At 47.1% G+C, this 26732-nt stretch overlaps 1 protein-coding gene across 2 annotated transcripts in view; it reads right to left on the bottom strand.

Moving 5' to 3' along the window:
- Positions 1-9010: 9010 nt before the first annotated feature.
- Positions 9011-26732, bottom strand: part of LOC119433842 (glycine-rich protein-like) — a 35664-nt gene continuing 17942 nt past the window's right edge. Inside the window, exons 1-4 of one of the 2 annotated variants that reach the window (XM_037701108.2) lie at positions 23080-23270; positions 15782-15821; positions 14174-14365; positions 9011-9201 (exon numbers count right to left, since the gene is read on the bottom strand). In XM_037701108.2, the coding sequence (XP_037557036.1) occupies positions 9149-9201; positions 14174-14365; positions 15782-15821; positions 23080-23115 (321 nt within the window). In that variant the 5' untranslated portion in view covers positions 23116-23270 and the 3' untranslated portion in view covers positions 9011-9148. Of the gene's footprint in view, positions 9202-14173; positions 14366-15781; positions 15822-23079; positions 23271-26732 lie in introns of those variants that run through there. The other variant, XM_049658505.1, reaches the window with a different exon arrangement.

The raw sequence follows: 26732 nt of genomic DNA on the forward strand, positions 1-26732 counted from the left end.
TGGTGAACCGTTTCCGCAGTGTGCTTCAGTGTTACATCTGGTGAAGCTACACTGGATATAGCGTTTACTTTTGATTTATTCCAAGTGGTAAATGACTATACTCGTATCAGGGAAGCTCTAAATCTGTTCTCGACCTATTCTTATAAGCGGAAGCATTTGAAAAAAGTACCACTGTGAATTATTGCAAGGTATTTCAGATTATAGGGCTGTATTGCTGACTAAGCAATAAAATAGTTAACCAAGATAAATTCCAATAGAATCGAGCAAACCTTGACTTCAATCAACCAAGAGAACAGGCTGGATTCAGAATGAGATATTCAACAATCGATCACATGTCATCAATCAGGTAATCGAGAAATCTGCCAAGTACAATAAACCACTCTATATGGCTTTCATAGATTATGAAAAGGGATTTGATTCAGTAGAGATACCAGTAGTCATAGAGGCACAGCGTAATCAAGGAGTCCAGGAGGCATACGTGAATATCTTGGGAAATATCTGCAAAGACTCCACAGTTGCCTTGGTTCTCCACAAGAAAAGCAGAAAATTACCTATCAAGAAAGGGAGCAAGGAGACACAATCTCTCCAATGCTATTTATTCACTGCATGCTTAGAAGTGCGCAAGCTCTTAGACTGGGAAGGCTTAGGAGCGAGCATCAACAACGAATATCTCGGCACCCTTCGATTTGCAGATGACCTTGTCCTACTCAGAAACAATGGGGACGAATTACAACAAATGATTGAGGACCTTAACCGAGAGAGTGTAAGAGTGGGGTTGAAGATTAATATGCAGAAGACAAAGATAATGTTCAATAGCCTGGCAAGGGAACATGAACTCAGGATATCCAGTCGGCCTCTAGAGTCTGTGAATGAGTACATGTATCTAGGTCAATTACTCACAGGCAACCCTGATCATGAGAAGGAAACTTACAAAAGAATAAAATTGGGTCGGAGTGCATGCGGCAGGCATTGCCAAATCCTGACTGCAAGCTTACCACTGTCGCTGAAAACAAATGTGTACAATCATTGCATTATACCGGTGCTAACATAGGGGCAGAAACTCAGTTTAACAAGGAAGCCCGAGAACACGTTAAGGACCGCACAAAGAGCGATGGAACGAAAAATGTTAGGCCTAACGTTAAGAGCCAGGAAGAGAGCGATCGATGTGCATCAGAGAGCAAATGGGGATAGCCGATACTCTATCTGACATAAAGAGAAAGAAATGGAGCTGGGCAGGCCATGTCACGCACAGGGTAGATAACCGGTGGACCATAAGAGTTACCGAAGAGTCCCAAGAGAAGGGAAGCGCAGTCGAGGATGGCAGGAAACTAGGTGGGGTGATGGGTGATGAAATTAGGAAATTTGCAGGTAGAGGTTGGAATCAGCTAGCACAAGACGGGTACTTGGAGATCACAGAGAGAGGCCTTCGTCCTGCAGTGGAGATAAAAATAGGCTGATGGCGATTGCTAACTAGGCACGGAGTTTATTTCGATGAAAGAAAGCCATGTCTCACATTTTCCAATTTTTTCGTGACGATGCATGATGCGTTAATTTTGGATATACTGTTGTTTAATATTGATGATTTCTCTCTTCGGTATGATGATGGCAAGTCGCTTTGACAGCGATTTAGGCACATTGTAAATTATTGCATTGAATGCTTTGCTCCGAATGTATCCAAGAAAGAAGCTCATAACCCTTGGATATCTCGTGAGGTGCTCCAACCAAAAAGAAGAAAGAAATGACCAAGTGTCTCACACTGAGCAGATATTAGTTCTTTCTTCAAGGCTGCAGCGTGATATAGCCCTCGACCGGGAACGCTACTATAGTGCCTTGTCACCTAACTCCATTACTTCGTCTCCCGAGCAGTTCTGGTGGACTATCTCCCGTAAAACTGCGAGGTTCTAGGCTTTTTTAATATCAACGGGCTTGAAGTAACTGATGAAAGCGTTGCACCCAATGCATTGAACAGCTATTTTACGTTAGTGTTTATACGCAACATAACAGCGCTGTGCCTGTATGTGTGTGTGTGTGTGTGTGTGTGTGTGTGTGTGTGTGTGTGTGTGTGTGTGTGTGTGTGTGTGTGTGTGTGTGTGTGTGTGTGTGTGTGTGTGTGTGTGTGTGTGTGTGTGTGTGTGTGTGTGTGTGTGTGTGTGTGTGTGTGTGTAACGTTGCATATGCATAAGAATTCAAAAGATAAGAAGCCAACAGATAATGAAGCCAAAGAAATCCATAGAGGCAGTTATTTGAAGTGTTAATTGAGGTGTAGAAACGATAAGTGAAAGCGAAATGAAAGATGGCGAAAAAAGAACTTACTGCCGGAGGGAGCCAAACCCACACAACCTTCGCATTACGCGTGCGACACATTAACAATCGTGTTACGGCGGCGGCTGCTCCAAGGTCCACTTTCATTGGTATTTACATGTCTGTAACGCTGGCGGATGTCAAACATCCTTTTGGCCGATGGCGCCACGCAGTGCGTTAACTTTCTGATCAGGCAGCTGACCAATAAATCCTCGTACGCTACCTGAAGGCATCAAGCCTGCCGGATCCGGAGGTCTCAAAAAAAAAGGGGGGTCCAGAAAGAAAGTGAGAGAGAGAGAGAGAAAAGAAGCTGCAGCTTAAGAACTGCACGTGAAAACAGGCAAACTTGCGTACGCTTTCTTTTTCTCTCTTCTTCTCAGTCACAGCACAGCATGAAAAGGCGCTTTTTCGTAGGTATTCTATGAGCCACAACAAGCTACCGTCACTCCGTGAACCCCCATTCAAGAGTGAATTCGTCTCTCACCGCATTCCAGCATGCCACCTGCTGACACGCCCGAGTTCAAAAGCGCATGCTTGGAGCGTGCCGTAAGCGGGTTTTATCCCTGCGGCTCGCGCTAGACGTACTTTTTCTTTCATTTTTTTCCTATTCTTTGTTCTATTGTGTTTAGAGGTTGCGTAGCTCGAGAAGAACTGTGTGCCTGCTTCCACTCGTGGTCGTTGCAGGTGTCATCTCTGCAAAAGGACACTCCAAAACAGCAGATCCAATGTTAGAGGCTTTTTGCTGACGGGGCTAGAAAGTTCCAGGAATAGCAGATGCCGGCAGCTTTCTGTGCACGTGCATTATGGTCATGCACAAACGCGGCTTTGCTTGCTTTTGCATGGCGCGGTCGAAAGCGTCGATCAACGTTGTAACAGCATGTTTCTAAAGCTCCCTATCGGTCCCGAAGTATGTTGCATTTTGGGTTCTGTGCGCACAAACCCTCGGATGCTTTCTTTTTCTTTATCAATATTCTATAATTCTTCTACGGTAATGCGTGACCGTCGCTGCATCCCGCACCGTTTTATGGCTAAGGAGGTTATAAAAAGTGATTGTGGAGTAGCTGGCTTCGCAAATTCTTGTCAGCACAGGTGAAGCCACCGCTGGCCCCTACTTCCCCGCTTGAAAGCCTGCTGAACTACATCAAGAACAGTCGCAGTTCAACTGCTCTTTATCTGCTAATGTAAATTTTACGCTAACTGGGAAATAATAGAATGTTGCCTCGGAGCTAAAATATTGCCATAGGCTGAGCAGTGACATCCTGATCTCCGATACAAGTTGGAAAGACCTTCAAGCTTTAACCTAAAACCAGCGACACATACAGGCACATCGAGAAACATCTGTACAGCAAAACAAGGCCTTGTGTAAGTCATTGAGAGTAAGACGAAAACACACTGCATATCCACGAAGTGAATGATGATGAGTGGGCGAAGCACCGAGGGATCATTCGGGTACAGTGGCTAGTGAATTCGGGTAACCGTGAATCCTCCGTACATTGGCCACTCGAACATGCAAATGAGTGACAACACATGTGTACAGTATATACAATGTTGTTTTATTGGTCGTATATGGTATTGAGGTGCGGACTTCGTATTCCCTTCATTAAGACTGCCTTGTGATCAGTTCAGCAGCACGACGACGCCGGCAAGCGGACCCAGAGGCGGCGAGAGCGTGGGAATCGGCAGCGAAACGCCGGTAGCGTTCTCTACCTGAGATTCATGGCGCCGATGCTCGGTTCAAGCGCGAGCTTCGCGAGCCCTCAGCTCCGGGTCCGCTTGCCGGCGTTGCCGTACTGCTGCAGCTTCGCGAGCCCTCAGGTCCGGGTCTGCTTGCCGGCGTTGCCGTTTTGCTGCAGCTTCCCGCGCCCTAGACTCCGGGTCCGCTTGTTGTCTACGTCGCCGTACTGCAGCAGCTTTGCTACCCTTCGACTCCGCTTGCAGTTGAGCCACCACTCTCGCCTTTTCATCCATAGCGAGCGCGCCGTTATCAGAAGCGACCGTTATCATCCATTACTGAAGAGAGAAAGAGAGAGCGCATCGGGAACGAGCGCTTTTATAGCCCTTGTGCACCGCAACGCCCCTAGCGAACTTTATGCAAACCAGAGCTACGGACGACGAGGGTGGGACAAGGCTCGGCCCTAAGGTGCTTCGCCCCTAATAAGCAGCCAGTTCCGCTAAATGAAATGTGTCGAAACAGTGGAGCTGTGGTCGTTCTGTTCCTGGTATTATCGAGTAGGTTTCATTTTTTCGCATTTTAACGCGCTAACGTTAAGGGCCCCATGTCGCAGAAAATCTGGCGTCGGCGTCGATGTCGGCGTAAGCATCGGCGCCCATGGCGGAGAAAATCATCGCGAACCATCCCGACCACACCGGCCCTCCACCGGGCGCAAGTAAAATCTGTCAGAAAAATAATGAAGTACGACCTAACTTCAACCTACAGACATGATAGCTTCTGCTTGTAATTTGAATATACGAAAAAAAATCCTGATAATCAGCCAGGGATCTTTGAATGCTATCGCGTTCCACTCTTAAAGGCGAAGCTTAAGCGTCCTCCAATTTTCTTTTTTTCGGTTAGCCAAGGTTCCTTCACTGTATCCACGTTGAAGTCCCCCAACGAGGATGAATGGAGTGCTTCTATAGCACTCCGATTCAAACCAAGGTAATGAATCAACTATGAACTCTTTTGCGGTCTTTACCGCTAGACCGGGAGCCAAGCGGACGCCGAGCGGCGTCCATCGTGCGAAGAGCGCACGGCGCAAACACCTGCTATTATACCCCGGCGCCTCTCCTCCTCCTCCCCGGCGCGCGCTCCTATTGGTCGGCTCCTCTCCTCCTTGCGAGCGGGTCACGTGACATCTCCGGCTGTGCTCCTGCGGGACGGCGCTGTCATCGACGGCGCACACTCGGCTCGGAACAGCTCCGCTGTGAAAACGATTCCTGTACGCTTCCTGTTCTCCGCCAAATGCCAACATTAATCAATTCCCTCGGTAAGATGGTGGTGGCCGGCTTCACCTTCAAGACATCATCTCCACTCCATGGTTATAGCGCACTGGGAAGATGCTCACTCAGTTAAAGAAGCAATTACGAGGCGTTTTTCGAAAATGTACTGGCAATTGCCGGGAAACTTTTGATAATATTTCTGTAGAACTTCATTCTACGAGCCATTTTCGGTTGCGGTACACAAGAGGCGGATGTGCCATTGCGTCATGATACATCGCCTGGCCCCGTTCCTTTTATTGCGGTGCCTACCACACACGAACGCAGCAACAAAGAAAAGCGTACGTCACTCTTTCTCATTTACGAGCAACATCATCGTATCTGGACTTATTGCGGAACGACGACGGGAAATTTTGCTGTGTCGTGACGTCAAGGTGATGTCGATGACGCCAGGTCCGGCATTTTAAGGGAACTTTAGTTCATTGGCTATCATCACAGCGGCTATCAGTGGCACAACTGTGATATCGAAACAGTTATAACCACTGAAAGAAATCTAACCTCGCCTCTTCATCTCGAGACATTACAAATCTAAACAACTGAACAGTCGCTTAACAGCACTGACGGCCACCTTCCTTCCGTTTATACTCGCTATCTGTTCACGCGTGCATAAACAACACCGATTTCATGTCCTTTCATTGGGAACACGACTCCCGTATTGGAGCCCAAACGTCTTGTAGAATAGTTGCTCACGGTCGGCGCCCATTTTTACTTTGACAACAGCATTCGTTCAAATAACGATATCTACGGTGTTCCCCAACCTTCACGCTTGCTCAGTTGAATCGTTTAGCGTTCGACAAACGTGTGACCGTGTGTGTGTACAACTTAGAAAAGATGTGCCAGGTTTCCTTTGAAGCATGAGGATTCTTGATCTGCAGTCTCTTTGTTTTTTGTTTTTTGTTTTTTTGTTTTTGACACCTCACCACGACACCGCTTTTATCCCCGTCGTGAGCTCATATCATCACGTTTCGTTACCGCCCGTACACTTCATCGAAAGTGTCCCAAGTTAATGTATATCATCCACATCCTCACGGCATTTTCATGTAGGCTTGCCGCGTGAACGCGGACGTTGGGATAACTCGACACCCACGGACGTAGATCTTGGCAATACGTTTCAGCCTCATAGGCATGCGCGTTTGTGCAAACGAAAGCGTGAACCTTGGTGTCCAAGTACAGCGCCGGTGCGTTCCAAGGCTTTACAAGCTTCAGCGGGGCGGCGGTTACCGGGAAGGGAAACACTGGTATAAATGGCTAATTTATCTTTTTGCTCACTTTTAGTCACTTCTTAATACTACTTAAGATCCACTGCTAAGCACTACTTAAAATCTGCTGCTAAGCACAAGATCGTGGGTTCGCTTCTTGACCGCGGCGGCCGCATTTCTGTGGAGGCGAAGTGCAGACACGCCAGTGTACCGTGCGTTGGATGCAGGCTAAAGAACCCCAGGTGGTCGAAATTGATCAGGAGTCCCCCCAGCCAGGGCGTGCCCCAAAATGATATCGTGGTTTTGGCGCGAACTTGGAGAACGGACGGCGAAAGAGGACAAAGGACGGCGTTTGTCGCCTCTTTCACCGTCCTTTGCCCAAGTTCGCCTTGGCAGACGTCATGGCTCACTATAACTCTTGGTTAACGTGGTACGCGGCTCAAAATATGTCGGTGTAACCACTTTGTTTGGCGCTTTATTTGAGAAAAATAATGCACTTTCAACGTTGTATAGTCATTTGAGCATGTTGGAATACCGAATTCGTCAAAGGCGGGCAGAGCTAAAGGCGGCACCAACTGGACTACAGAGAGAAGCATAGACGAACGCGTTATCTTCCAGTTAATCTTTGTACGAATCGTGCGGACATGCGTTCAACGAATGAACCAGTCAACTACGAGAAAAAAGGGAAGCAAACAAACAATCATGTGTTAATAATTCAAAGATTAGTTCAAGAACAGTGCTTTGTCTGACTAGCGTCGTTCTTCGCACTCGTTGCCTGCCAATAAATGCCTTGTTTGTCTTACCGACATTCGTTTCCACGTGGCGGGGGAGCTGTCTCCGCCATGCGCAGTGGCTCCCGGGAAAAGTGGCTCCAAGCCGTTATCTTGGCATCACTCCAAGAAGGACATGGCAGTTGGTCGCTGGTCGGGGCATGCGCTAAAACCGCTATACGGGGATTTTAGCTAAGCGTTTCCGAAGCCCGCATCATTCTGCATCGTGCGCTGCACTCGATATTACTGCCAATTGCTGCGATCAGCTGCCAATTGAAAACGCAAGTGCACGTGAACGGGGCTGCCGGAACAAAATTTCCGCTCTAGATACGAAGCGGGTCGCCTGTAAAGTGATGGCCACGTATCACTGTAGTACATGTTATCTTAGCGCCGGTCTCACGACACAGCTGAGGGGCTATTCTGTAAGTGTCAACCTGGTGGACATGTCCATTTCGTCTGCTGCTGAAGTGCTGATTGGCTGAAGGCGCCTGTCTCCTTCTGACGCGCACCCCAGCCCAGCCAATCAGAACTTCAGCAGCAAACGAAATGGACATGTCCACTAGGTGGACACTTACAGAATACCCCCTCCTGTTTTAGGTTCTTGAAGTGTACCGGCCTGAGGGAGCGTCCATGTAGCCATGTCCGGCATCAGCTTGTGTGCGCGCAGGGTTCCCTCTCTCCATCCTTTTCCCATTATCTGTCCGCTCAACTCTGCCCGCCTTATTTATAGCAACGAGCGGGGTGTTTTGTCTTGTTGACACCTGCCTTCTTTATTAAGCATTCTGTTTTTCTCTCTACGTTGACGTAACCGCTGACGCAAAAACTCCGGTGGGAGCTCTGGTCTAATTCTTGCCGGAAACGTCAAATCTAGGTAACGGTTCTTTGCACTTACAATCGTCAAATGCTTTGTTGGCGATGGATGAGAGCACGCTTTCCTGGCAATTATCGCAGCAATGTAAACTAACCGCCAAGAACTCGTCGTTTGCAAACGACGTTGGCTGCAGTCGCTGGCAAATGTCGTCCAACCTGAAATCTCGGACCCCTTGTGCTACAAACACAAACAGGGGGATCCACGCACAAACGTCGAGCCAAAAGATACTCTGGTGTCCACCTAGGTGGCTGAGTGGCTGCGGCGTCCTGCACGTGGACGCGGGTTCGAATCCTCGATCATGGTTGCCGCATACCGTTAGAGGGAGCATGCAGAACCTCTTTGTCTACGTACGGTACTTTGTGTTCGCGTTAAAGAACCCCAGATGGTCAACATTAATCCAGAGTCCTTCGTTACTGCTTCCCTCATAACCCTAGGGGCAGTTTCGGCGACGTTGAACCCCACAATTTTTTTTAATGCTCTGCTTGTTTTCTCTGCTCACTGTGTAGAAAAAGAGAAGAAAAAAGACTGGTTGCGAAGCTAGCAAAGCGACGCAAAATTCGGCAGGTGTTACATGTTTGTGAAACTTGAAGGCGAAAGCCTATTGCACATTGTTTATACTCACTCGATCATCGACAAGGCTTTTTGAAGGTCACGCGCACGATGAGACATATAAGGCTTTCGCCTTAAGCTGCCGCCAGCGCCACCGCCGCGTGACGTAAGCGGCGCAACACCTGTTTCTGCTAGGAGAAGGTCACATTGGTCTTTTTATACTCGCTCGAGCATCGATCGACAAGGGTGTTTTCAAGGTCAGGGTGCACGATGGGACATAAGGCTTTCGCCTTAATAACGACACCGGTAGAGACGATGGATTGGCAAGAGGCGCACTTTTTTTATACCGGCTGCGTCGTCCTCGGCGAGCTGTCCTTTCCCCGCCTCTCCCCCTTGCGGGCCCTTCACGATGCTTGCTCGTGACGTCACTCGCCTTGCCGCTGACGTCGTAGTCTCGGCAGCGATCACTTCTTGCCCAAGCCGTACATCCCCAAGCCACCGTACAATCCCAGACCACCTGCGAAACGCAACGTGAAAGGTGACATCCAGGGGCAATCGAATTACCTTCAAAGCTACACTAACAAAAACAATGAAGCACAACAGATACGGAGCAGCGCAACCCGACAGGTACCAAGAATAAGAAGACATATACACAGCGCTTCTTATACACACACCAAAATAGACTATGCACACAGTTTATTTAAAAATAGACTTTCAGAAATACTTAGCCCGAAAACGTCCTAAAATAGACTATGCACACAGTTTATTTAAAAAATAGACTCTCTCAGAAATACTTAGCCAGAAAACGTCCTTCAGTGCGTTCAGCAAAAGTGGTGTTGTTGCCATTGAAAGATCGCGTATGATCCCCTTCGCGCTGCTGCCCCTCCTCCTTCAATGCATTGCACTGCGAAGGCTACGGCGGAGCGGGGCGTGTCCACAACCCTCTGCCTACTGTACGTCACAGTGACGCGCAGTTCATATTTTATTTTGAATGTTGACGCGGACGCCACTATGTATTTCCGATTTTGGCGCCTACGACGTGCCAGGCGCGGTTGTCCACAGCGAACCGCAGTGCGCTCAGCGAGCGGACTCGTCGCGGCACCCCGCGGCGGCCACGGTATCTACGCTACAGAGCAGACCGCGCCTACATGTAACGGTAGTGCGCATGCGCAGACATCGCTTTCTGCACGACGAGGCTTGACTGCACACTCGCGCTCATATGCTCCAGTCTGGCAGTGCCACGTGATGCGCACTGGCTTTGTCCTGCACCAGCTTGACCGACGGATAGTAGCCACATCTAACTTGCGCATGTTGAAGCGCTGTCAACAGCTCAATAGGAAGCGAAGTCTGCCAGGGCGCCTCACCAGGAGCGGTTAGGCAAGCGTGCTGGCAAGCGTGCGTGCGGTGTGACCTTAAGTTTCGCGTGGTTCGATGCTGTTTGAGTGTTCAAAACTAGTTGAAATTAGCGATACCCGACGGCCACGACACCGATAAGCATGGTTTAATTCGTACACCGGCGGCCATGGCCGGGCGTGAGCGGACGATAGCCGGCTTCTTCCGGAAGTACGTAATTATTATCAAAATTCCAAAGCAGATTGTCGCTTACTTCGGCCTTTTTATTAAACTGCGTCAATAAATATTTACAGTAACAGTAGGCAGAAGTTCACTGATCCCAACGCTCTTCTTGATTGATGTCAGCTATTCGCCAATAGCAGCCGCGTAAGGGCATATGCTATATGACGAAATATAGCGCCCGAAAAGAGTCAAGTGTTAAGTTGTGTTGAAAAGAGGGCGTGTGAGAAAAAGGGTGAATTCACGCTCCGCTTGCAAGCTCCACGCGCCGCGCACGACTACAAAATTTGGCTGGGATGTTCACAGCAGCCTACGCTATCCTCGGATTGCGTTCTACAGCGTAAGCTGTTATGGGCTCATTCCAATAGCCGTTTCTGGTCGCGATGATGCCGTCCGCCGCCCCGTAATCGCTAACGCCGGAAATGCGAAAAAAAGTACCCGCTCTCCACCGGGATTGAACCCAGGCCCGCTGCGTGGGAGTCGGATACTTCACTACTCAGCCACGCAAGCGCTTGCTATCAGGCAGAAGAAAAATTCCCTCTATACGCGCCCTCTAGGCAGGCGCGCAGGCGCAGACGACCCGAACCTCCGCCAGTATGGTGGCGCCATCTAGTTAACGTGCCTGCAACAGCCGCGTGCGACGAGATGCGATTCAGACGAGGCGCGCAATCAACGCTATCCCGATGTTAGATGTGCGCCACGTATTCTGGGTACCACTTCGGTACACCTTATGGCGTCTCCTCGCAAGGTACGAACCGCTGCTGAAGAAGCGAATCGTAGAGCTACGTGCGCGGCTACAACCAGGCATCATCGGGCTTTGCAGACTGCTGTGCAGAGAGCATTACAAGCCGCAACTCGCCGTCGACGCCGGGCGGACAGTTCAGATCGTTCTCGTCAATATCGAGGCGAAGGCACTTTGTCGCGACGACCTTGTTGTGCGTGGTGCCGAAATTGGAGCTACTCTTACGCCGCTCAACCAGCTTACGCTGTGACTGTGCTGCGTGTGCCGCGCAGGCCTGTGACGTTTTTCACCAAGCCGGAGGGGTGGCTCAGGGCTCCTTTAACCTTACAGTGCCCAAATACACTTCCACAGCAAGGAAACAACTCGTTCACCGTTTTATCTATCCATGGAGAATGTGTTTGTGCAAAAAAAGAAACGATTAAATATTATTTTAGTTAAGGGCGAATTAGTAGCGTAAATAATTCATTGACTACCAATTAGCTTGGCGGACTACCTTCGACTGAAATCTCTCTCCAGCTCGCCGAAAACGCCACTATATGCCATGCATAATGTTTTTCTTGCCCAAATTGGAATTTTGAGGTACCGACCCAATGCAACATATATGATACGTTGGCCATTACCGGGTTAAAGTATTGGAAATCCTAAAGTTCACGTGAAGCGTCTCTCGAAGCGCTCCGGTTCTTCTGTCTATATCTCTGTCCTCTCCGGTTGGCGCTGTTTCATATCTGCACTCTAAACTGCAACTGAGCAAAAAGCATGCATCGTCGTTGCTCGGTTACTGCCGCCACCTGTCGATAAAGCATAAGAACGTGGTTGCACCTGGCCATTTCGAGCACCGGGTCCTGCATCACAGCCTAGCTGAGCGGTAAATATTTCTGCTTGGAATACACGTCCAGTTGCATGTTACAAGGTGAGGAGGTCTACTACGCCAAGATCAAAAGAAGACCAGCAGGCATGAACGCGTCTGCGACCAGAATATTTGAAAGAAAAGGAAACGGGGGACGGTGAGAGAGAGAACCTTCAGATTACCTTTGATGTCTGGCTCGACAACGCGAGGAATCTGTCCTAAAGTATAACAAAGTCACTTAGTGGAGCTAAAAACAAGCGCTGTCATTACAACAGATGCCTCGCAAAGCGAGCAGACATCTGTCATTGACATTTTTCTCCACCGCTTCTGACTGGTTGTTCTCGCTAGGTCTCGCACTTGTGTTTTTGGCTGAGTTTCTGGCGGTTATTTTGTTCCTACGAAGAGCGAATTCATCAATCTGGGCAGTTGTTATAGTAACGGATTGTCTATCTTCGTGTTCAACTCTCGCTGCAAGTAGGGGTTGACATTTTACGTACATTTCATCCTCTGGCGCCCTCTAATTTAACCCTGATTAGATTGGTCTGGGTACCTGGTCACAAACGATTGGTTTGCATGCAATATCAGACAGCTTGGCGAGAGTGGCCCTTGGGGATCCCGTTGTCTTGACACTTCGTGCGTCAGCTTTGACAACTTCTGCTAGGCTCCAGGGGCATGTAGCGACGCAAGACTGTGGGAAGTCGTTGTTAACAGGTTTAACTGATTAGCCACACCTCCTAATACCTTGAAAGAGAAATTTATACCGTACTTGAAGAAAAAGAAGTCCTTTTCATTAAATTGGCGCTGTCGAGGACCTTTGCCTTAAACTATTACCTGCATAGAGCTGGTTGGGCGCATTTCCCCTTGTGCCCATTTTGTGGTGATGTTAAGACGATACACCACTTATTATTTTTTTTGGGGTTTGGCGTACCAAAACCACCATCTGATTATGAGGCACGCCTTAGTGGGGGACTCCGGAAAATTTCGACCACCTGGTGTTCTTTAACGTGCATCTAAATCTAAGTACACGGGTGTTTTCGCATCGAAATGTGGACGCCGTGGCCGGGATTCGATCCCGCGACCTCGTGCTTAGCAGCCCAACACCATACATCACTTCTTATAATGCCGCCATTTCTCATCATTAGAGAACAATAATTTAGAAGGACCATTTCACTGCATTGAATGGAACCTTGGCATTCCTGATATTCTGTCTTTGGGAGCCTGCTCTCTAGGACTTTGTCATGGGGATGTCTGCGCAGCCGAACAGAAGGTTGGCTGAATTAGGGCAATTTCTTTGCTAAATTTGTAAAACTTTGTGTTATATTATTTTTCTCTTGATTTTATCAAAATTTCAAAATAGATTCTGTTTTATAATTATCTTTCTAAGTCACGCGATTCTTGACTGATCCTCTATAGTGATTGTAAGCCATATACAAAGACAAATAAACGAACCAAGCAACCTGTATATCATATAAAATAAAGTTAACCCTAGGGACCTCTCAAAAGCCTACGAACTCGGCGATTTCTATTTCTTTTAATGCGTCAGCGTTAAGGGCCCCGTGTCGCAGAAAATCCGGCGTCGTCTCGGCATAAGCGCCGGCGTCGTTGGCGGAAATAAGCATTCCGAACATCATCCCGGACCACCCCGACCGGGCAGGCCCTTCGCGTGGCGCAAGGCTTTAGTGAACAAAAGTTGAATTTCTCAAAGTAAAATCTGTCAGAAAAATCGTAAAGTACGACTTACATGCAACATACAGACGTGATAGCGTCGGATTTCAATTTGAAAATACGAGAAAAAAGCCTGATAAGCAGCCAGGGATGTTTGAATGCTATCGCGTTCCGCTCTTAAAGGCGAAGCTTAAGCGCCCCCCATTTTTTTTTTTTTTTTCGTTATTAGTGTAAGACGTTGCCCATGGAAGTGCGTTTCCATGTTTACGCTTATACTGTCCGTATGAGCAATGTCCCTATTAGAGACTGAAAATTGTTACAGAAAATTGAGACAGACAGAAACATCAGTTTGAGCGAGAATATTAGCTACCTGTATTGGCTTACAACAATGCCCTATATCTCTTAACATTATGACTGTCGCTTTCCTTTTATTCGCTCACGTTACGTTGCGAACGTATCGATTTTATGCATGTCTTATCAGTGATGTGTCGATAAGCGCCTGTTCATGGCTTGCGAGGGGCATCGAAGTCAACTTGCGGTTGCGCTTGTAGGTCTCCGAGGTACAAGCAACACTTCAACAAAGGTTGGCTGCGGGGTTCAACGTCACTTGCGTTTGGTCAAAATCGCCACGCGCATTGTAGAATGCATTGCTTTCGGACTCACCCATGCCGTAGTAGTCGTAGTCGAGTCCGAAGCCCAGGCCGTAGCCCAAGCCATAGCCCATGCCGTAGCCCAAGCCGTAACCCAAGCCGCCCAAGCCGTAGCCCAAGCCCCCGTACATTCCGTAGCCCAAGCCGTAGCCCAAGCCGCCCAGGCCGTAACCATAGTAAGGCATGCCCCAGCCGTACTGCAGTGCTGCGGACATAATGGAAAGGGACGGGCAAGTACAGTACTCGTAAGTAAGGAATTTGAACGTCCCGAAGCATTACTTGGGACATGAAATTTGCCTCTCTGGCCCTGTTGCAGGAAAAGTGTCTGTCTTGGGTATAAAAGGTACCATCCTCTGCCAACCTCGTCTGTGGTTATACGTGCTTTTTGTTATTTCTTTTCTGATGCGGAGCATTATTTGCCCCAGTCTTGGTACTTTGCAGTCGGTAGGTAGGTTCCTGCCTCGCCTCGCTCTCATAAAAAAAATAATGCCTGACCAATGGTGGAATCGAGCCTGTGATGTCGAGCACAAGCAGCCCGGTGCTCCAACCACTAGGTCACAATCGGTTTTTATTGCCTGTTTGTGACGTGTCACAAGCAAATAATCAAACTATATTTACAACGCTATCATTGATTGGCTGGTGCTCTTTTGAACGAGCCCACGATCGCACTCATACTTCTCGCGTTCCAAAGACCACATAATCGATGATAAGGTGCTCCTGATAACAATGAGAAGCACGTAGCGCTCCCCGCATGCGTTTCCCGGTAAATATTACTGTTGCGGCGGCGACTGCAGCTTGCGACGTGCGGAGTGATGTCCGTAGCCTTTCGTGTATAAAAGAACCAGCCTAGCAACTAATTCCAATGTTGTTGCAGTACCGCTTTGGGCGGAGGCGCGCTGTCAAAATTACCATTACTCCCATTACTCTAAAATAGAATTACTCCCATTGCTCTAAAGTCATAAAGCATTGCATACCTCCCTCAGAGGTTGTAGTGGTGGTTTTCAGCAGCTTCGTTGGACATCCATTTTCGCAGGACCGGGATGGCGAGTAAATTTTTTAGACCACCAGTTATTATCCATCCTGCGTAATAAATGACCTGCCCAACTTGGCTTCTTCCTTTTACTCGCAACTGCGACATCGGCTATTCGCGCCTGTTGACTAATACATAAGGCCATGTTTAGTGTCTGAACTCTACACCGCTCATTCACAGTTCCATCGTCCATTGCGCTGTTTATAGGGGTTTCAAGTTTCTTGGTCATTCTCCACGTTACGCCCTATCGTATTAACCGAAGCGGCATGCTTTCGCATTCGAATTAAACGAGCTTTTTCTTCCCTGGCAATATATGGTTTCTCGCCAGAACATTCCCAGGCGTTGGGATTAAGCAACAAGTCGAATTAACCGAGGTCGAATTCACGAAATTCGATTGTACTACCTTCGTGCAACCAATTGCAGAGGTGAAGCGGCGACAACGAAACCGGGACAAAGACGCTTGGCACATCTAAAGTGCTCGCAATGCTTGTGCTTGCCGACGCAGCGAAGCCCACCGTACAAAACTTTATGACACACGGAAGAAAACCGCTTAGTCATTTCGCATTATAACAGTGACAAAGGCTGGATTACCTGCTCCAAGCACGGCTGTCCAGGTGGCGCTAATGACGACCTATGCAGAAGAAATAAAAAGAAAATGAAATAATGCCGTCATCTGTTCACGGCAAAACACCGGAACATTCAGCGAATCTGTTTTCCTGATCATGCACTAGAATGCTGAATTAAACAGTAAGTTGTGGATTGATTGATTGATTGATTGATTGATTGATTGATTGATTGATTGATTGATTGATTGATTGATTGATTGATTTTACAATATGCCTTCCGGCTAGCTTTAACATAACGCAGCATCCCCTCCTTGTTTTGGGCGTTCTTCAGTCCGATTGGACTCTCCTTACAAATAAAGCTTGTAAAACGCGGGCAGCTTTTGTAAAAAGTATGTGGACCACACTGCGTTTCACATTAGCCGACTTCCAACTGGGTAGTGGGTCCCGTCCGGACGACTCCACAGATCAGGAGAGGCCTGGGGAACTCCATAGCCTTAATTCTCACTGCTTAGGAGCCCTGGATTCCCCGTATATGAACGCCGTAACATAGGTCGAGCACAATATTTCGTCGATGTCGTGGTTACTGTACACTCTTTGACACGGGTTATCCATGTATTTTAAATGTACATGCCACTGTTTTTTGACATAAATGAAATATAAAGTGAAAACAGACTCCCTACCTGCGTGCCACCTAGGGGCTGGTTTTACCTGTATGTAGTTTCTGGGTCTGAGAACGCGCTACGCCGCAAGTTGTATTTGGTTTTAGTGTCATTAAGCATGTCCGTGTGGCACGATTATTAGCCTGTAACATGACAATGACTGAGAATATAACGCTTTCGGGGCAGTGAGTCTTTATAAATAGCTTTTGTTCTCTCCTAATGCACCTTGCTTATGTTAGGTGTTTTTTAGCTGCATCAAACTTTAAAAAATTGCTTGTGGCAGATAGCAGGCCTGAGCCTACCAGGAGTACCGGACAGGGGCCTTAGTTCCTTCGGGACTAATAAATAATATTTCTCTCTTTCTCTAACCGTTGAGCTAAATTACAGCATGAGGCGGTCATTACTTCTACGAGAAATCAGAATGCTTAATTTAATAAGTAGCATAACTACACTAATCACCTTCTTAATTTATTGCCTTGTGGCACATATTTCAAATACGAATTGTAGCCGGTGAGTTCGCAAGGCTTATCTACTTAGAATGAATTCTGAGGACTACACTAGTTTCGAGATATTAATTTTCCAAATGTCCGACGGAATGCATCGGCGCTTCAGTTACTTATATGCTCCCAGTGCATTTTTACCGCAATTTTAACGGCGCATATCTCGAAATCAATGTCATCCTCAGAATTTGTTCCAAGAGGATATACCTTGTGAACTCATTAGCTACAATTCGTTGATTGAATTATGTGCGGCGAAGTAATTAAAAATATAATTGGTGTAATTATGTATTTGAATGAACATTTTGATTTCTCGCAGAAGTAATCGCCTCCTGTGAGTAATTTAGCTTAAGGGTTAGAATTGCGCTATCTGCCGCTGGGAATTTATTTTATTTGGTACAACTAAAAAAACAACCTATATGTTTGCTCAGTTACAGCAAGTGAATAATGCTGAAACATATATTGTCTCTACTCCAAATTTAGCGCATCGATGCTGGGACTGCTCGCCTTTAAAATAACTGTACACCATTGAGCCAGTGTTCATTTTTCGACAAAACCTAACATTAATATATAGCGCAACCAGCGTTCTACACGCTATTTTTGTACGAACTAAACCATTTTCACACACTGAACACCGATCACATGACGCATCCTCAATGTGTACTGGCTTTTCGAGACGAATGCCAATCCGAAGCCTTGATTTCCCTTCATTCCTATGCATATAGCAAGCGCATAGCGCCCCCCCCCCCCCCCTCCCTCTAGGTACTAGTCGTAAGAAACTCCATGCTGCCGGCAACAGCTACCTCACTGTAACCAACATTGAGCACGATGGTTGAGGAGTAGGTTAGAACACAATGTGCGCTTGACCATAGAGTTTCCGACAAATATTACTAAGGCAACTGTCTAGTGCTGCGAGATTTCAGCTATCATAGGAACGAATTTCTCAAATCCTGTTGCTTGCATGTACATAAATTTTGTCACGTTATTTACTGCACGGTGACTTTCTAATTTCTTCCAAGAAACGCATGATAGCAATCGGTTTTCGCACACAATCATAAGCATCGCGAGTTGTTGCATTTATAACACTTTTTTTTTTTTGGAAATGGATCAATTGGGAAAGTCACAACTTGAGCGCTTGAAGCCACAAAGGCAAACATTTGGCATATTCATGTTCCAGCCACCAATCCCACGCGGCCTTAACCGTCACACTTGCCTCTCCCACAGACACTAGCTACTCTAGTGGTTTTGTAGGAAACCTTATGCGTACGGCAAGACCGCGGAATACCCATAGGTTCCACAAGAGCAAATGGCATATCGAAAGCGAAACTACACAGGCATGGCTCCGTGCAGGTGACTGGCAACGTGGTGCATCGTGAAGAGGCAGCGTTTCCGACGCATTTTAAAGCGCTGAGCAGGCCCTATAAGTTTTCCTGGGGCATTCTATCGGTTCACTTAGCAAAATACCACTATCCCATTTAATGACATACCGAAGTTTTAGATAGTTATAAAGTCTGCAAGTTTTTATTCGCGGGTATCCCCCAACCGCTCGGGCGTCCTGGTATCCCACTAGGGCCTTCTACAAATGCCTCATATCGCAGCGCAAGAACCAAATCACTACAACCGACTGCTTCAAACTGAGACGTCCAAATCTTCGGTCACTATATGTACTCGCTGTTAATTCTTACGTCGAGGGAAAGCGTTTTTTTTTTTTTCAAAATCTCCCATTTTGCTAAGTGTGCAATAAGAAGATAAATCTCTGTCAGAACTAGGACGAACCAGCACCGGTCTGTTTTTGTGTTTTCTTCTTTTGAGCATTGTCCCTCAACCTGGCTCACAAACCACGATTCTGATCATTCAAAGGTAGGGTACACCGTTTACCACCAGCGAAATAAAAGCTTCGTTTATTACGCCGGCCCACTGCAGTGCGTGGGCAATCGTGGATGGTCGCTGAAAACGCTAAGGCTATCCGATACGCCAGGTTGACTGATGAGCCATTCAATGCAGACCTCACTTACAGGCTACCGTTGCTCTTTGTACAGGGTAATTACCTAGCCCAAACGCGCACTCGTACTAAACAGAGACGAAAATATGCCAAAAGGGGTCGACACAGTGTTATTTGTACGCATTGTTAGCGCTAGAAGACGGCGTACAGCATCTCGATACAGCGAAATGTTTGACGAGCTGTGCATTAACAACTTCCTACGAGACGCGGTTACAACTCGCATTAGCTCGGCATGCCAAGCACACACCTGTACCGGTAAACTGAGCCTATGTGACGCGACGGTGTCCACAAAGCACGTGCGACCTCAGTTCAACGAAACGATGAGACTCTTGGAACAGCTTCGAGGGCGAGAAAAACGCGCTTTTAAAAGAGCGTGGCCTCGAGAAACCCACAAATTGCTTTTACTTGCTTCTTTCGAAAGCATCTAAAGGAGTTTGAAAAGAAAGTTTTTTGGCGAACTAGAGTAGGAAGTTCGAGTATATCTTTTTCTCGTTTTTTTTTTTTTTTACGCTCTAGCTTATGTTCATAATGAAAGTGGTCCTTTCGTTTCTTTTGTATACACAGAAGTGTGAGCGCGTTCCAGCTTTTTTTCACCTATGCATTCACTTTTCTCTATGGAAATCCAGTTTCCTTCCAAAAAAATCTTGAAATCTAGGCAAAGCATAGCAGAGCGAGGACTTAAGATCCTCTAGGTTTTAGGTTGGCTCTGACGGCATTTTCCGGTCGAAGCAAGCAAATGTTTCCTGTTCTCGTTATCTTTCTCGCCATGGCACAGTCGGAGTCGTCAAAATCTTTGCTACGCATTGAGACCCCCCTTGTTGGACAGGGAACTTCTTTTTCAAAATTTTCGATAGGATGCTTAGCACTGCTAGGTGTCTAGCGATTCAGCTTTCTCTCGACGTCAGGATTTTAGTATAAATTTTACCAAACTTTTCCCTTTGGCTTAAGAGCTTAGTTTCCTTGCTGAAGCATTACTGTGGGCCATTTGTTATCAATTGGAGAATTTTGGGAAGCGGTAAAGAGAAAACAATTTGACAGTGACACTCAAGTGACAGTGGCATGTTGGAATGCGAAAGTATTATAGTCCCTTTGGTGAAATGTTTTCAATTGATGTTTTCGATTGGGAGGCACGCGCCCACTTTATGCACTCATAACGTTGCGCCACCCCCTCCCATTGGCTGCGCTGTCACGTGCCCAATGACGCACGCACTAGGCCACACCTTCAGTCAGCCAGATGGCTGTGATGTGACGTGTGCAGTGACGCACGCACTAGGCACACCTTTAGGCAGCCAGAACCATGGAGCCGCCTGGGCGTTCTAATGGACGCATATAGGTCAAGTGCACATTACTGGAGAGAACGCGTGCCAAGCCTAAGGCGTTATGCCTAAACATTCGCTTCGCATAATCTCTCAATCTTTGGCAAAGCGACAGCGCGCAATTTATTTTGGGGTAAAAAACTTTTTTTTCTGCTGCAAATAATTCACTGTTCCAGGGTTTACATTCAGTAGTTTCCCCCGCCGTGGTTGCTCAGTGGCAATGGTGTTGGGCTGCTGAGTACGAGGTCGTGGGATCGAATCTAGGCCACGGCGGCCGCATTTCGATGGGGGCGAAATGCGAGAACGCCCGTGTACTTAGATTTAGGTGCACGTTAAAGAACCCCAGGTGGTCGAAATTTCCGGAGTCCCCCACTACGGCGTGCCTCATAATCAGATCGTGGTTTTGGCACGTAAAACCCCATAATTTAATTTTCCATTCAGTAGTTTCACCGAATCTGTGGAACCTTTATTTGGTCATCAACTTATGAGCCAATGAGGCGTGACAATATTTTCAGACCAGTTAGTGCAGGCGGACTTGGCCTAGTTCACTTTTATGTTAGACAATTAGTGTTTCATTTATTCTTTTTTCGAGACTGTTCTGACCCATTACTCCGGGCGTCCTTGCAAGTTCATTTCGTCAACGTTTTATCAAATTTAGTAATTTTGGCAAATTTTGCTTCGTCTCCATATTTTCAGGGATTCATGTGCGAATTGCACCTCTCAGTGCGCTTTCTGGCAGTGAGGTTCTCAATTGAATAGTTATTCTCTATCTACGGGGAAAATCTGTATAAATATCTAATCGATATGTTTTAAACCTCCATCACACGATCACTGTACATCGGATACCTGGACATGACGTGCTTGCACGAGTATGTAAAATGCCCATTTCTCCCCAGTCCGAAACATTCTTCTACAAAGTGCATATTGAAACGCTGCCTGTTCAAGCCTGGTTAAGTAAGAAAGCCATTTTTGTAACTTCGATTAACTGTCGTCTCTGTAATGTACCGGAAACTATAGAACACTGCTTTATTGACCGCAAGGACGTCATTTTGGTGTTGGGACGTTATCCAAAGTAATCTTAAAAAGGATCTTGATGTAAGTCCTCATACGATACGATATCTTATGCCACCTAAATGTGAAGATGTGCATTTTTAAATGCTGCTACTTATAGCGTTGCACAGTTTATGGGAAAACTCGTATGTTAGATCGAATCCTTAACCAATTGTATCTTCACTAGTCACATTTCATTCAGGTGATTTCACAACTGAAAGACTTTTATGATCAAAGAGACTTCCAACCTGATGAACGGGTATCCCTTCGTTGCATGCAGTGTATCCTTTTGCCTCCCTTTTAGAGAACTGTTTACTTAATAACTGTACTGTAAAGTGTTTTTTTTTTTTTCTTTTTGTGCTTGTAGACACGGCTTTGACTGTTTTGGCCGCTATGTGAATAGCTTACGCAAGTAAGTTTCGTATTCGGAATAAATACAATGAAAGAAAGAAAAAAGAAAAAGAGCCGACATGGCGTCGTGGAAGCCTGCTCGTCTTGCACCCGGGAGCTTCGGGTCCGATTCCCGCACAGACCGAAGTCTACCAAAATTTCTTTTCAGAGCCATTAATGTACTTTGTTTACGGGAACCTCCCTGGAAAACTTGACGTCAATCCGAGCATTTTTGACGTGATTTACTCTTTGTGCCGTCGGCCTATTTTTGATACCATCACTCGGTCACGCCGATGTCGACGACGCCGGATTTTCGCGTTATGGGGGCATATAATGCTTGCGCATTCAAAAATTTACCGCGAGACTCTTCACATAAGTAGGAGGCACTAATGACTAAGTAGCACGACGTTCCGTTCATTCTCAATTCAGATAAAGGATAGCAGTACTAACCTAACGCGTTCAATTGTTCAAAGTGTGGTCAGCGTGCATCAAACTGACAAGAGGCAACACTCGGTTCAAGAATTTGCAGCGTGTTGTCCAGATGTTTTATATTTGCCCGAATGATTACTCGCAACAATATTTGGATGCCATAACTGCAACATTATGACAGTTGAACAGTAAATGCTTGTTGGCGCAACACGGGTTTTACGAAATCAAATATAGACAAGCAAACTGACCATCATTAATTCAACTCAACAGAAAAATAAACTTAAATAAATCAAGAAATTTACATTGCTCACTCTCCCCCGAACCTAAAAATAAGCACGACCGATGTCGAGGCACGCTAGGTGATCAGCTAGCGTTTTTTTTTTCTTTTGTTTTTTTACCTCTCGCATGCCCTCAAGTTGCGCCCTCTATATCACTAAAACATTTATCTAATTGGCAAGTGTAGTATGGGATAGAAATATGGATACAGTATGCGCTACAGCTACAATATACGGAATAGTATACAGCACATCTACAGTATAGTATAAATATGGCGTATATGGATTTAGGTGCCCGTATTGCGTGCCAGAAGACACGTCTGTGCATTTATAACGATGCAAGTGCACTCTTTTTTAGGCTCAACCAGCGAAGTAAATCACCATCCACTGGATCTACCGTGCTAACTTTTGTCCTTTCCAGAACTGCGCCATAAGACATTGTAGACGCCATAAACAAAGTATGTCGAATAATTTCAAACTCCACTTTCTGTGCTTCAACATCAACAGCCTAACACACGGGCATCTTCGCATTTCACTTGGCGAAAGGCGGGGCACGCCGCAATGACTCGAACCGACGACCATGTGATCTACATCGAAACTGCATAACCAGTGAGCGTGTAATACGACACTGTCACATTGCTGCGCGCCACGCTGACGTTCTGAACGTGGAATCCTCCCAACTTTCCCTCCCCCTTTGTCACGCACCAGAAGCGAGGCGACAGTCCTGCAGATCCTTGTCATCTTGGACGGTTCCTTCGTGTAACCTCGGAGCTCGGCTTCCAAGTGATCCTCTTCCGCTTACAGACTCGGCACCTACTGGGCCGCAGTCCACGACACTATGGAACCCCCTCCGATTGACGCGCGGGTCGGTCTATTTTGCGACTCGGGAGTGCGCCGACGCTTCGTGCAGCCTTAAAAACCGCCTGGGCTCCCCCCTCTCAGAACCGCGCCGCGGACCGCGACCCATCGTTAGTTCTCGAGAAAAAGGCCCCCCGCTGGGCACCTCCTATAGCATTCAACCGGCTCTCTATGTAACCTTCCCACCTCTTTCGTACGTTAGCTTCCCGCGTTCGCACTCTCTCCTTCATTCGTTTGAGTCCGTCCCTCCATCTGGGCTCCTTTCACCCAGCACCGGTTACGTTGCGGCAGCGGCAGCATTGCCCAACCTGCCAGAGATCGCCCTTCTTTGCAGGGACAGTTCTGACGCCGGCGGTGAAAAGAACCACGAGCTCCTCCAATGCCCGCGGCTCGTAAATGCGGGCGGTCAAAGGGAGAGCCGTGACGGTCGATGAGTGTAAGAGACCCCGGAGAGAAAGACATTCCCACTCCCTCTTTCTTTGCGGCGTCTCCCACCAAGAGCCTGTCCAAACTCCAGATTCGACTCACGTGGCCTACGCGTGAATACGCATGTGAGAGGGTAACGTGTCTTGTCTATTTGCTGTTTTCTTCCTTTCCTTTTTATTCGCTCTTCGGAAAGGGTAAACTTGAAGACGCGAGCAGGCGCGACCAGGCAGACCTTCCGGAACGGAGACTCGCAAACACCGAGCTCTCTTAGCATGAAACGGCAATCCGGTAGGTGCCCTTTGAAGAAGGTCCGCGTGGTTGGAAATGCACCGTCTTTTATCGGACTCCTTTTTCGACACTCTCTTTATTCTTTCTTTTGCTTTTTTTTTCGGTTGCGGGTCCTCCTTGTGGGACCGCTTTCACGTTGGCAGACTACGTTATCTCGATGAATCCGTTCCTAGCGTCGCCGAGGCCCGTTCTATGGCGGGCACGTCAACAGACTTGAGGCATCCCACCGGCAGAACACTCTCCTCGAGGTGTGAAACCCGGCTGGCATTACTGATGTGCCACGCGTCACCTGCCAAGCGAGGGTTTGTTCATCGGGTGTTCCAGGACGATGATTCGGTTTTCCCATCTTCCTTTTCGTGGGTGCCGAAGAATTGGGACGGCGCGCACGCGCGACCTTTTGGCCTCAGCTGCTTTTTGAGCTGTCAGCGGGGCTGCTTTTGACCAACCACGACAAGATCCGCGCTAAGTGGGTAGAGTTAGCAACCATTGCCGAGGTGATGACGGGTAGCCAAGATCCCCTCCCGAACTTTCTGACAGCCTTAGAACGTGCGCACAGGGCGTACGTTTCCAGTAAAGCGCAGGGCGACCACAGAGGGGAGCCAGCAAACGTTCCGTTCCCTTGGGTATAGAAGAACGACACCTGTATTAAGTGGAAGACTAAATCTAATCGTAAGGTCGATGAAGTTGAATGTTTAAATTGCATAATAACTAAAGCGCTTCCTGTTCGGAAAGCTCTACATTTGATTATATTGATGTGCCTCGAGCAGCGACGCTCTTTCATATTACGAACTCTGACAATTCCCTCCTTTCGAGTGTAAGGTATAAAACTTCGTCAGCCACTGTGTACCTAGCGAATTAACCTTGACTTCTCTTTGCACATTGAAATGGTCACTGCAAATGCAAATGGGGCTTAGTATAGAGGAATATATAGAGTGAGCATTAGTTCCTATTTAGGCGGGATGCCGCCTATTTTTACAGGTATTGTTCCGCTGCCGTGATGGCTCTCATATTTAAAGCGATAGCTTGAAAGGCCTGTTACGCAGAAAGCGGGGAGTCATCGGTGTTGACCGTGAGTTGACCGTGAGAGAAAATTGTCTACCAATCACAGCGCGGCACGTTTCTACCAATCACAGAGCGGCGCACGCCGCGCCTCTCGGTTCCTTGCAGCACCGCAAGATGGCGCTCGCCTCCGCGCGCAGGCTTAGGATATAGAAAGACGACTAGAAAACAGCGAATTAGGTTTTGATTTATCCTACATATGTAATGGACAAATGGTGCAACAGAAGCTCCCTGGACTGATGTACGCAGACTACATTGTGCTACTAGCGGACAATATAAAAGATTTACAGATACTTGCGAATATCTGTGGGAATGCAGCGACAAATCTAGGCCTTAAGTTTAGCACAGAGAAATCAGGTATTATGATCTTTGATGAGGAGACGAGTAATAACGTGGTGTCAATTCAACAGCAAGCTAATACCCATAGTGAAGCAATATAAGTACCTCGGCGTCACATAAACGAAGGAAAGAATTACTCAAGAAACCACCAAGATAATCTGAAAATAAAGGGGAAGCGGAATGCAGCAATAATGAAACACAGAGCACTGTGGGGCCACAATAAGTATCAGGCGGTTCTTGTAATATGGAAAGGAGTAATGCTGCCAGCGCTAACATTCGCAAATGCCATTCTATGCTTAAAATCGGATATCTTGTCGGGTTTCGAAGTTAACCAATGATCAGTAGGCCGGTTGACTTTGGGAGCTCATGGTAATACTACAAATGAGGCAGTGCAGGGTGACATGGGTTGGGCCTCTTTTGAAGTCAGAGAAGCACAGAGCAAAATTAGTTTTGAAGAAAGGCTCGGGAACATGCATGAAAATAAATGGGTGGCTAAAGTGCACAAGTATCTCTACATGAAAGTGTGGACACAGAATGGAGGAAGATGTCAAGGAAGTTGGCAACCAATACAGGATATCGAAACTGTAAATAGACACCAGGAGTCATCAGAAAGAAAGTGAGAGAATAGAGAGTGAATTGAATGCAAAGAATGGAAACAAAAGGACAATGGAGATTTACAAGAATGAGAAGAAAGAAATAATAGGGAAACTCTGTACGATAACACAAAGGGCAGTTCCTTGCTATTTGAGGCTCGAGTCGGTTGCCTAAGGCCAAAACATACGGAGCAAATATTCGGAACTAGATGAGGCATGTGTATGCTGCAGTAAAGATCCAGAGACCACTCAGCACATCCTAATGGAATGCGACGGAATCCACCCAGCGAGAACGTAGGTAACGTGCAACTCCCAGAAGCGCTTGGGTTTAAAGTGGAGGGAAACATCAACCATCAGCCGTAGCGATAAGCAAGAGACGATTAGAGTACTGGTGGAAAAAAAGCAGGGACAAGGATGGATACGACCTGATCTCTTAAAATCATAGGTAGCCGGTACAAGGTAATTTTGAAAAAGAAAAAATAATAAGAGAGGTATACAAAAATGCTAGATAAAGCAAATGTTAGTATACCTGATTAAATCAAGCAGGCTAGGTGACTATCTGGCGCCGACCCGTTTCAAGGGGATGCAATAAATCATCATCATCATCATCATCAGGCTAGGTGAAATTTTTGTCAGCGCCCCGTTTCAAAGGGGATGGCATTTAATCATCTTCATCTCATCATCATAAACGCGGCAGCGGTGGCGCTGGCCATGCGGGGAATGGAGGAAAAGAACCGGAAAGCTCGCCTTTGTGCATAGCGGTCGCTGCAAGCTTTTCCCGGTAAAGATTACGGT

This window comes from Dermacentor silvarum, chromosome 11, assembly GCF_013339745.2.
Source record: "Dermacentor silvarum isolate Dsil-2018 chromosome 11, BIME_Dsil_1.4, whole genome shotgun sequence".
Lineage (NCBI taxonomy): Eukaryota > Metazoa > Arthropoda > Arachnida > Ixodida > Ixodidae > Dermacentor > Dermacentor silvarum.